Source organism: Lactuca virosa, chromosome 8 (assembly GCF_052849685.1).
Source record: "Lactuca virosa cultivar CGN04683 chromosome 8, Lactuca_virosa_CGN04683_v6, whole genome shotgun sequence".
NCBI lineage: Eukaryota > Viridiplantae > Streptophyta > Magnoliopsida > Asterales > Asteraceae > Lactuca > Lactuca virosa.
In genome coordinates, this window is record NC_136433.1 from 110,893,753 (window position 1) to 110,906,744 (window position 12,992).

The 12,992-nt window shown below is 35.2% G+C and overlaps 1 protein-coding gene across 1 annotated transcript; it reads right to left on the reverse strand.

Moving 5' to 3' along the window:
- Window positions 1-9,607: 9,607 nt before the first annotated feature.
- Window positions 9,608-12,027, reverse strand: LOC145132909 (putative pectinesterase/pectinesterase inhibitor 45). Its single transcript, XM_079067862.1, has 2 exons — window positions 10,760-12,027; window positions 9,608-10,655 (listed from the first exon to the last, which is right to left on the reverse strand). Exons 1-2 carry the CDS (start codon window positions 11,850-11,852, stop codon window positions 9,958-9,960), a joined length of 1,791 nt encoding a protein of 596 aa, XP_078923988.1. The 5' UTR covers window positions 11,853-12,027; the 3' UTR covers window positions 9,608-9,957.
- Between the last annotated feature and the right edge of the window lie 965 nt (window positions 12,028-12,992).

Below are 12,992 nucleotides of genomic sequence, written 5' to 3' on the forward strand. Positions count from 1 at the left end.
TGGTAACTGGAAAACCCTGGAAGGCGATTTATTGGTTTCTCCAATTTCAAGGTGAGTATCTTCAATTATTTGAAATTAAACACAATATAAGTCACAATGTTCAAAATGTCGTCTAATGCAGGATAAAGAGAAGGATTGCAAAATTCTTTGACTGGGTGGATCCTCCATTACCAAACCAGTGGTACGAAGACATGATCTTGGATTTTCACAACCAAGGATTTCAAGTGAATGCTGATGAATTTGAAGAAGTTGTGGCATAAGTAGTGCAAAGTGGAGGTGGAATTATGGTTAGGGGTTAGAAGGCTTGGTGTTCTGTTGGTTTGATTGTAATTGTTTGGGTTATGGTTATGTAATTTTAGGATTTTTAAATTATGTTTTATGAAATGTATGGATTCACTGTTTATTTTTCAATGTAATAGTATATCAAATCTATGAATTTGGTTTGTTTCAAAGGTATATGCTGGCAAGTAGTATGGTTTGATTACAAGTAGTATGGTGTATTCATAATACAAACCGCATTCACAATACAATACAAACAAACATTCCAAAGTAGGGATCCCTCCAAAATATACCAAACCATAAGTTACATTCATAATACCAAACTACCATTGTTTGTTACAATTACTAAGCCATAGTGTTTGACTTTCCAAAAAATATACAAAAGGGGCATTCGTGACTTAATTACCCAAAGAGTTATAAACAAAATCCAACACAATGATTTAATTACAAAAAAATGCATTCATGACTTAATTACCCTATTATAAACTAAGTGCATTGTCTGCACCCATACCAAAATTGTCCACCACCTACTTCTTTAACTTCAAATCAATGATCCTCTCTGATGGCTCCATCCTCCTGATTCCTTGGTTGGTCCTCCTCCTGAGTTCTTGGGTGTCCTTCCTCATGACTTCATGGGTATCATCAATACCCTCCTCCTCATCTTCACTCTGCTCATGTTGAGACTGAGTATCTACAAGGCCATCTTCTAGAGTCTCTGGTACTGACTGGGTTTCTTATTGAACATTGGTTTCCTGAATAAAGAACAAATAATTTAGACAAAGTGAATTAATTGAAACACCTTAAAAAGTAAACACCTACCATTGGGTTGACAGATCCAAACACCTTCAGTTGAGATTCATTAATCCCAAGACAAGCCATTACCTCAACATCACTATACTTTGATGCCCTCAATTTTTTTTAATGGAGCTTACAGCTAAATCCATATCTGATATATACATGCCATCCCCTTCATCTGGTGTAGTCTCAAAGTTAAACTCAACTCTACCACCTGCTAGGCCTTTTGAACTTCCCCCTATCTCACCTCTACCACTTGTTCTAGAACAACCTCCATCTCCTCTACCACCTGTTGGCCCCCTTCTTCATCACCTTCCACCACTTCTCTAATGTGTAAGATCAACATCTAACGTAGGTCTTCCTATTTTTCTCGAGGTTTGGATCAAGGATCACCTTGGAATTTTTTAATATTTCTCATTGTGAGCCTTTTACAGTCAGTTTTTACATTGGACAGTTCTGCCGTTAGAAGATACTTGTGAAAACTTGTCCTCATGTTCAGAAATATGCCTCTTTCTCTTGATGCATGGCCTTCCTGACATCCTTCTTTCAATGGGTGAGAGTGGATTTGTATAAGGATATTCCATCCACAAATTGCGTCTACTAACCGGTAGTATGTTAAAAGCATAAGTCAATAAGTATTTCTCCTTATCAAACCAAGAGTTGATGAAATTCACAAGATCTTGTTGTGTATACAGAATGGAGGCTTAGGTGTTGTTCGTTTTTTCTGAGGCAATACGGCTGCAGTCTGCGGACCACATCTGTAGACCTCTGCAGCAGAATAGGTGGACCAAACGTCTATAGTCTGAAAAAAGAAGATTGTTTGTTTTTTTAACATCTGCAGGTTACTAAAATAAACTAAAATCTAAATAATCTGGTTTTTTTAAACTACAAAGTGATTTTTTAATATTTTTATGACTTTGTTATGAATAATTAACAAATCTAGATAAACTTTTATGTATTATTGTATAAAAAGTGAAAATAAAAATTGTACAAATTAACGTATATATTTTATAAAAACCAAAATTTTTGGTCGCAAAGTTATACCTAAACATTATAATTAGGATTGAAATAATTTGATACATAAATGAATGGAAATAACTTCAATTTTTTCAACTAAATCAATTAAAAACGTGTCATAAATATTTTCCAAGAAATTGACGATACTGTATTAAATAATGTTTATAAAATTTGGCACAAAAAATATAAGAATATATTATGAATTTTTTTTTTCATATTTATATAAACAACTTCAACGACCATTATTGTAATAAATTTTTATTTATAAATTTGTCAAAAATATCATGTTTGTGTCGTCGAACGTTTTTTTTAAGTATTGTAATTTTTTTTTTTTCAAATTGTTTATCATTAAGAAAGTTGGAATAAATATAAATTCAAAAAAACTAAAAAAATATATAAAGATATATGTGTTTTTTAGGCTAAAAGATATTTGAAGATGTTAGAAGACTCTGGTCCACATCTGCGCCAAGAAAGGGCGCACATAAACTTTTAGGTCTGCAGTCTTCAAAAAACAAACAGTCTGTGAAGGCTAATGTTTGCGCGTGGTCTGCGCGGTGCAAACAGAAGAGCCCAAGAAGATCTACGGACAAAAAACAAACACCACCTTAGGCATGTACACATGATATCCCTGATAACTCCCACAAGTTAAATGTACATACCATCCCTCTTAAGTCAAATCCATAAGAGTGAAAATCATTCTTCACTTCAAAAGCACTGGCACCACTAGGATGGACATACCAGCCCCTGTAATTTAAAGTACATTAGCATATAAAAGATAAATTTACATCATGTAAAGTAGGTAAGAGTACTTACTTTAAACCATCACCAAATTCATCCATCTTCTTAATTGTTGTTGGATATACTTGAGTATCCCATTGTTGTCCTTCCCCCTTTAAGTTGTAAAATCTTTGCATCATGTAAAGTCTATTTTCCTCAATCATGGTCAATGGGGGCTTCTTTCTAGCATTCATAATGACTGCCTTGAAACATTCAACCATTCCATTTTCAACTACATCACATGCTAATCCTCCACCAAAGAAGGCCCTGCACCATGAACTAGGATCCCTTTCCATTAGATGTCCATAACCAGATGGGCTAATATCCCAAATCGTTTGCATATTCATCTTGAATTCCCCTTCAATAGTTGACTTTACAGCATCCCTAAACGTATTCTTGAATTCCACACCAAAGTAGACCTTTCTAAAATTGGCATGCATATATATATATATATATATATATATATATATATATATATATATATATATATATACATGCATGGCACATTGTTTGTGCTATACAAGTGGTAGGATTTCCTTTGTAGCCTCAAGAAGCCCCTTTTCATAACAAAAACAATTATATTAGTAAAGTATTAATGAAGTATCTTATATATAATTGTAAATAAATAATAAAGTATATATATGAAGTACCTTGTGTTGATCAGAAATTAATTTCATACCCTTCCACCATCCAAGTCTAAATACCGTGCTACCAAATCCAAGAATCATTTATAATTTGGCTTGTTCTCTATGTTAACCACAACCCAACATATGGGATACACTTGATTATTTGCATCCCTCCCTATAGCAGTTAACAATTCTCCCTTACATTGACTCTTTAAAAAAGAACCATCCAATCCAATAACCCTACGACAACCAAGATTCCATCCATCTTTTATTGCTTTAAAACATATATACATTCTTTGGAAAATAGTCGTGTTATCAAGGTTTTGACCAACATAAATTTTAATTGTACTACATGTATTTGATCTTAACAACTCACCACCATAATCTCATACTTTAGCATAGTAGTCACTCAATTTCCTTTCTATCAAATACATGGCCCTGCACTTTTTTCTATAACACTTTGACCAAGACACATTGCAATGGAATCTACTTTGGATAAGTGTCTTCATTTCCTTACACTTCAACTTAGGCATCTTAATCGGTTCTTTTAGAAATTGGTTTCCTAACCATGTTGGACCCATAAGGTTGGCATTACTGTAACTCCTAACATACCTATGTTAGTAAAAAAGTTTCTTAATTTGAAACGCGTGTTTTGTGTTCATCCAAGAAGCCCTAATAGTAAAAGGACAATGATTTTTTTGGATCACTAGCACATGCAGCAACGATCCTAAGACTACCGTATTTCTTGAGCTTTATCTTATAACCAGTATAAATAGCGTGGTTGGTTAAACACAACTTAAGTTGATAAGGTGATTCATACATCTGTCCAAGAATTGGTTTCATCTTGTTCCATTTAACCTTTAGATCGTGAGTGTTGTAATCAAACTCAACCTCATAATATTGGTCAATTTCACTTAATACTTCTTCATCAGTCCTAGTTACTTCATCAGACCCACTCCCTTCTCGATTTATGTTAAAATGATCTTCTTCCTCCACAACATCATCTTCATTTAGCTCAACATAGTCTTCAATATGTTCAATTTTAGGGTTTATGAAGTCATCACCTTCTTCACCAGCCTCATTGGGACACATGAAAAACACGTCAGCGCATCTACTAGTTTGCTTTTTCTTAAAATCCTTATCTATTTCAACATCAATAGTGTCAAAATCCCAAAAGTCTGCCATTTACAGGGACCCGCACTTGAACTTGTGTCGTTTGTGTTGTCGTCTCCTTTAGAGGTAAACCCTAGTTTCTAAAGAGGGCAAATTTGTGTTAGGTCCTTTTCTTACCATTTCAATGTCTTAAATAAGGTGGGTCTTGAGTCACTTGCCCACATAAGCTCATTTAATGCCACATAGATTTGTTACCGGTTGCAAGAATGGTTACCGACTAAAATGGGCCAATTCGTCGTTTTATCCACTATCTCATGCTTTTTTGTTAGCATTTTTAGTTTAAGGTTTTTTCATAAATATAGACAAAATAATAGGACTTTATTGGAGATATCCCAATAAAGAAACAAGGTGAGGAACATATCAATTCATATGAATTTATCCTTGATATACATTTTAATTCATAGTAAAAGCATTTGTTATAAGATCCTGACATTTATGACATTAACACAAGCTAAAAGTTCCATATGTAGTCATTTTGGGAAGCTATTTTAACTAACTTATGCTTTTGTTGTTGTCTTTATCCTTCTCACATATCTTCCTTCAATCCTACTCAATTAGTCCATAACTATTGTTTAGAAACAAAATTACATACATAGATCTATATTGATTTCTATACATTTAATAGTAATTATCTTGGATATTATCTTTATCATAAGGCATGTATTATGATGCTTCTAATGTGAAAAATGCAATGTGAAAAATTAAAAAATTGATAAATTGGGTCTTCAAAGAAAATAACCATCTTTTTTCAGTTTTTGAAAGATAACTAATTTCTCCGGAATGACCTCATTTCGGAATACTGTTCATATTCCAAAGTTTTTTTTCAAATATATTTTTAGGATTCCGAATGCTACATTTCGAAATGTTATATGTCACTGTTTTTCAATAAAAAAATTTATTTTTTTGGAATTTCGAAATCCAAAATTTTAGTCCGGAATCCGAAATATCGTTTCGGAATCAGTTAAAAATTGTTTTTTCTTTGTCCTGAACGTCTATTTCAGACCAAGTGATTATTTTTGCTAAAAATAATTGGTTATTTTTGTAACACCTAGTTTGGGGATGTTTCTAATTTTGGGATAGTGGGTCGTAAATGGATCAAGTAAAGGTCTTGGGATTCAAAAGAATAGAGTTTAGACCTTATCAGATATTGATAATGTTGGTTAAGTGATTAAAGCTCTCGAATTGTGCTTTGAAGCAAAAGGGTAAAATGAGAAAAATAATATTTTGGGCTTCTTACATGAATTATGGTTTTAGTTCGACATGTATTAAGTCAAAAGAATTAGATAGGGTTGTGAGGCTTGTCAAAACCTTCACTTGCATATAAAGATTGCCAGAAGTGGAGTTGAAACAAATACATTATGACTGTTTAAAGCTGGAATTGAATTAGGTGAAAACTTGTCCGCACGACATGGTGAGTCACCATGAGGTGACAGGCAGGTTGCCACAAGGTGGCCACTGTGCATCCCAAGCCCATGAATTTTTACGGGTTTCTATGTATTTAAGGGGTGGTTCCGTCTTTTTAGGGTATTTTTCTATCATCCATCATAGCTAAAGCATCTTGAGAGAAACCATAGCCTCTTTTTTATGACTTTGATCCTCCCCTCTCATCTTTTATCCATTTGTGAGCTTTTGGTGTTGTTTGTATGACTTGGAGAATAAAAAGGTGTTCTTGGTGAATAGATCCAACAAGCAAGTTCCTTCACCACCTTGGAGCACATATTATGGACGATTGTAAGTTCTCAAATTCCATCATTTATGTGACATGTTTCTATATATAGGCTTCTATGTTGTGTTCTTCATGTTTAGGGTAGTTTGAGTTATAGGATTCCATAAACTTGACAACTTTATGGATCATTGGCGTCCCTTTGAGGTTTGGTGTGCTAGATCTAAAGTTTGGTTGAGTTTTGATTCCGTGTGTAGGACGTTGGTATGTTGTAGTGATATGTTAGATTGGTAGATATGTATGATTACCTATGTTTGCTAGTTATTGTTTATTTGTTTTCATATGTCGACATATTGTGGTTGGGTTGAGGCGATCCTGCTTTGTGTTGTAGGCTAAAATACCCGGGCGGTCCATGTGTACTGCAGACCTTGCGAGGCGGTCCAGTCAGACAGTTGACCCAAGGGAGCGGTCCAGTTGTACTGTAGGCCTTGAGAGACGGTCCAGTCAGATTGTAGACTCATGAGAGCATTCCAGGCATCCTGTAGGCCTTGCGTGGCAGTCCAGACAAACTAAAGGCTCATGTGTGCTTGCATTGTATGTGTATTGTTGTGTGAAGTATTTTGGTAAACTCACTAAGGTTCGGCTTACAGTTGTGAATTAAATGTTTTTCAGGTACTTATCGAATGTCAAATGCGAGACTGTACACACGCACATCAACCGTTTAATGAATCGAGATTCCGTAATGTTTCCTTATAAATCTGATTTTGAATTATGATTTATGAACAGATGGTTTGACTTGAACGTAACTTTGTCAAAACGGATGTTTATTCTCTTTTAAAAATGAAAAATATATATATTCTAGAATTTGAGACGTTACAATTTTGTTCAAATATACATTAAAAAGTGGTTAATATTACTTAATTTCCCCTGTTTTATGTGCTTACTAAAACTCATAAAAGATACGTAGTAAATAATAAATATTAATTTGATAAAATTTCATTATTTGTCAACTTAAATAAATAAGAGATTGCTTGTAATATCCTACAATGGTAAGCATTCTAAACATCGTACAATTAATAATCTTTTTCTGACTGGATCCATACCTATGAGATTAAAACTTTTAAAATATTATTTCCATTGTAATACTTGTTTTATTTAAAGCTTTTAGATTACATCAAATTCCCAACAACCAAAACTTTAACAAATCCATCATGTATCCCTTTTTCCATAACACTAATCCTTCTAATGAAAACATTGGGAAAATGACTTATAAACCCAAAGAAGTTTCAAAACCGTTCAAAAAACCCAAATTATGTTTTGTCTGTTCAAGAAAACCCAACGAACTTAACTTTTTGTCTAAAAAAACCCAACTAACTTGCACTTTTGTTCAACTCTCATTAGGGTCAGCCGACTATTGAAAGTCAACGAATGACATGGCTTATGACGTGGAATTAAATATTGGGAAAATGACTTGTAAGACCAACAAAGTTTCGAAACCGTTCAAAAAACCCCAATCATGTTTTGTATGTTCAAAAAAACCCAACTAACTTAACATTTTGTCCAAAAAACCCCAACGAACTTACGCTTTTGTTCGATTCTCATTAGAGGCAACCATATTAATTAGGTATATAATTAGTTGGAAAATGACATGACATTATATTTGATGACATGAAATAAACAGATTAGAATTGCCCTTTATATATCGATCTAGGGCTTGGAGAAGAGAAAAACAAACGAAGTCTGCGTTCGATCTCTTGTAATGGCTACTGCTTCTTCTTCCTCCGAATCATTGATGTCCAACTCAAGATCTACAAATAAGATATTTGATGATGCAAACCCTTGTGGATGTGGACGCCTTTCTCGTATTTCGACATCTAGAATGGAGGATCATCTAGAGAAAAAGTTTAGGGCTTGTTCGAACAGATGGGTAAGTGTAATTGAAAGCTTTTATCATGTCTATCTTCTACTATTTGATTGATTATCTTAATAAGTTCTTGTTTTTGAAGGAACCAAACAGATATATAGAAGATAGATATGATAAGTGTAATTGAAAGCTTTATTAAGAACTTATTAAGATAATCAACCAAATAGATAGAAGATAGACATGATAAAGTTTTCAATTACACTTACCCATCTGTTCGAACAAGCCCTGGACTTTTTTGTCTGGATGATCCTCCGTTCTAAAAGTCCAAATCCGAGAAGGGCGTCCACGTCCACAAGGGTTTGCATCATCAAATATCTTCTTTGTATATCTTGAGTTGGGCATTAACAATTGAGAGGCAGAAGAATAAGTAGCCATTACAAGAGACCGAACATAGACGTCATTTGTTTTTCTCTTCTCAAAGCCCTAAATGATATATAAAGGGCAATTCTAATTTGTTTATTTCATGTCATTAAATATAATGTCATGTCATTTTCCAACTAATTGTATACCTAATGAATCTGGTTGCCTCTAATGAGAATCGAAAAAAGCATAAGTCCGTTGGGGTTTTTTTGACAAAAGGTTAAGTTCGTTGGGTTTTTTTGAACATACAAAACATGATTAGAGTTTTTTGAACGGTTTTGAAACTTCATTGGTCTTACAAGTCATTTTCCCGATATTTAATTTCACGTCATTAGCCATGTCATTCGTTGACTTTCAATAGCCGGTTGACCCTAATGAGAACTGAACAAAAATGTAAGTTAGTTGACATTTTTTAGACAAAATGTTAACAAACAAAACATAATTGGAGTTTTTTTTGAACGGTTTGGAAGCTTTATTGGGTTTATAAATCATTTTCCCTCAAATCGACAGAGTTTTACCAATTATGAAGTACTTTAGTGATCTTCTAATCCATAGGTTATACTAATACTTCAATATTCATGAACCCAATCTAATAATCAAAATTACATTGTAATATCTTTGAATAATCCAACTCATATTGTCAATTTTATGTGCTAATTGCAACATACTTTAACCATTTAGGGTTCCAATTAGAGTTCTTGACCCAGATCAATAAAGTGTTTATACTCCGAGCTTTATCATGGTGTTCTAGTACTAATATCATGTTAATGAAACTCAATTTAACCAATATGCATTTGGCCTAGTGGTATAGTAAGATGTTCCCCTCAATTTAACCGATATACATTAGAATGTGTGTGCTATGTTGTTTAAAAAAAAAAAAAAAAACCTAGCTAGCTGGTATGAATTAGTATTTCTTTATCGTATTTTAGCATGATTATTTAGTTTAATTTTTTATTAACAACCGACCCTAATTATCAATTATTATTTGGTGGTTTGGATGCAACATATACATTATACAAAAATTCTGAGCACCAAGATTGGAGGAGTCTTCAAAACCTATCCACTTCGAACTGATTTCATCATCAAACTTTTAGCTTTGCGCTACGGATTCTTTATGCGACCACGATTAGCTATTCCAATACAAATAGCAACTCTAAAGAAAAACCAACACTATGAACTACTTTTAAACATGTTTCATACTAAAAAATGTGATCGTATCTACTTGTGCAAATCTTTATTCGAGTAAAACGAGTCCCGTTGCATGGCTAGTCGATCATATGCAGTCGTTGAAGTGTTGCCTTGCTTTCATTTTTTGGAACCTTTGAGAATAATCTTCAACTCCATCAGCTATAAAAGCCAAGACGAACAGGAACCTTGCTACCTTTTAACCAACTTTCACCTTGTATAAATTGGCTTACAGTGTATTTGATCGCTTCTTCCTTCTTGAAATCATTCTGATAACCAGGCCATTTAACTCTATCTTTGACCTGAGATCCCGGACCTATGTTGTTATACTCTGCGTAGTAAAGCGTTTGAAGCGCAAAGTCTCCTTCCCATGGCAACCAACCATCTGAACGAATGACATCTCCAATCTCTGATTCCATAACGATTGTTCTCGAAAACTCTTTCCATGGCCTCCCAAGATAACTTTCAATCTTTGACTTTTCAGGCTCCAGAGATGAATCTGCGGTAATCTTGCATTTCTGTAACACCATCCCTGTCGTTTGACGCTTGTCGCTTCTTCCCTGAGCAGTCACTATGTTCTTTTGTTTCTCCATCGGCTTTCTGATTAAAATCTCACACGTCTGAAAGACCGCAGCAGCATCTCCAAATATGAAATCTATTGTCCCGAGTATGTCGCACCCACGATAGAACTGCCTGTGTGTTTGCGCATACAATGTATCTTGATATCCCTCCATCCGACAATTCAAGAATATCGAACGATCAGATTGCACTCTCAGTGCGACTGCTTGATGTTTTTCAGGACCTGCTGTGTTTTTAAATCCAATTGACTGAGCGATAAATCCTTCCCCGATAGCCGCTGCATACGTTCAGTCATTAACAACTTCGCTACTTCATCATAACGATAGCAACTAACAAGCTTCAAGCAAATTGTAGGTAAGAGTTGTATAGATGCATGCATACCAAATGTCGCTGTTTGGAATGTAGGCACGCCGTCTACGAAGTTTTTCTTCCCCGTGATGATCGTCTTTTGCGATCCATCGCCATACATTGTGACGTTTACCATTTTTTTCGTTACAATCACGTTCTCTTCGAACACGCCTGCTTTAATGTGAATGACATATCGACCTTCATACTTCTCCGGGATCCCTTCCAACGCCTTAGAAATGGTGGAGAAATCACCCGAACCATCTTTAGCGACAGTCGCATTTGGAGTCTGTGTTGGAGCGTCGGCCTTTAGTAACCTTCGGGTTTCATGTGTCAACCAGATAGGAAGTTCATCTGGGCGTCGAGATAGAAGTCGTCGATTGGTGGTTGCAGGTGGTGCTGCTCCTTTGTCGAATGAGGAGACGATGGCCAGAGAATTGCTGGTGAGTTCCTTGGTGGTCTTTAAAGCCTTTTCGACGCTCGCCCTGGTCGCGTCTTCTGTAATTGCATCGATGCAGGTTTGCTGATACGCAATCACCGCACTCAACCAACTGTCTAAATCAAGAACAGCGGTGCCATCCATGGCTGCATTTCGTGACCGATTGAAGTCGTCTTGTGCATCCTCGAGAACTTGCTTGCAAACATCGTGTATCGCTTTCTGCTCGTCTTTCATGGCTTTAGAGGTTTGTTCAATGGCATTATTGAGCTCATCAGAGGCCACGGATATGGCGGCGTTCACAAGATCCTCGGGTTGGGGTATTCCCGAAGGTTTTGTAGAACTCAACGATTTCTCAAGATGACTCTCGCATGTTTCTTTATAATCCGTTGACTGACATACGGTTTTCACGGCCTTTTGGGTTTGCAAGATTTTTTGGTCGTTATTTCCATCGTAACCGGAGATACCAGGTGACGTGTCCTTATCTTCATTGTTGACACTCTCCACGTTGGGCACGTCATCCCCTTCGGCTTCATCTTGTTGGGCATTGTTAAGGAATATCAAGAATGCCACAATAGCTGCTGAAAGAATTAGAACGGCTACGACAACACCAAGTATGATTCTCCTTTTCAATTTTTGTTTTCTTTCAAGTCTTCGACGTTCTGTAATTTGGTCAAAATCTTGAAATGCCATGATTTGACTTTATTAATACGAAGGCAAAATGCCTTCGGCTTCGTCTGATCTCTGCCTTGGATTGTAGCCAAGACAGAGAGGCTTCAAAATATTGGAATCTTTCCAAAAAAACAAAAGTTGGAAGCAATTTGTACAATTATTCTTCTGTTTTCTTCGTTAAAATTTTGTTATGGAGGGTTTTTGGGTGTTTGTTTGTCATATTGTTGTACCAAACACAGATTCTCTTGTAACAAATTATGGAGGATTTATGGAGTGGAGGATTTTGAGGACCGTTTTCTTCTCACTCGATTTTGAGGAATTTCATTTGTTGGTGTCACTAGTTCAGAGAGCCCTCTTCTGCCGATACAGATTTGACACATGAAAAAAAAAAAACACATACACACACATGTTTGAGAAGCTTACTAAGATATAGACAGAAAAAAAGAAAAAAAAAAAAAAACTCATTACTCACATATAAGCCTTATATACCCAACTTGTCTATTTTGCTTTCATATAGCTTAGAAGCTTTAATATACCACATATAATTTCTAATATTGATGAACAGGATAAAACATTTACTTATATTTAGTATGTATCTTTTAATGTGTATTACAGTATTAGTAGTTTAGCAAAAACGGTCAAGTCGCGTGTGTTTATTTTTACCAATTTAGCATACTTATTTTATAATTTTAGGCTTTTAGCCCAATGTCATGTTTCTTGAAATTGGTTCATTTTTTGGATATAACAAATTTGGGAACATGACACAAATGCCCTACGAACTTTCTAGGGTTGTTTTTTTAGTCTCTAAACTATTTTCATGGTTTTATGAGGGAACGAACTTGTTTGTGTTTGGTCGATTACATCCTTTTTGAAGTTTTGAAGGGGTAAGCCGGTCACATTTTTGTCACATCATTTAAAAATGTCATATAAGCTTGCCACATACACACTTATGGACCCCACTTTCCTTGACTTTCCTTACCCACCTTCACCCACATTGACCCACCTCCTCCAATGGTGAATCCATTTCATTACAGATGTATAAAACCCAAAATACAAACCACACACTTTCAAAAAAAGCTATTTCCGTCCACTAACATTACGATACAAGGATTAAAACGATTTGGCTCAGGTGCATTCAAATCAGGTTAGAAGAACAACCAA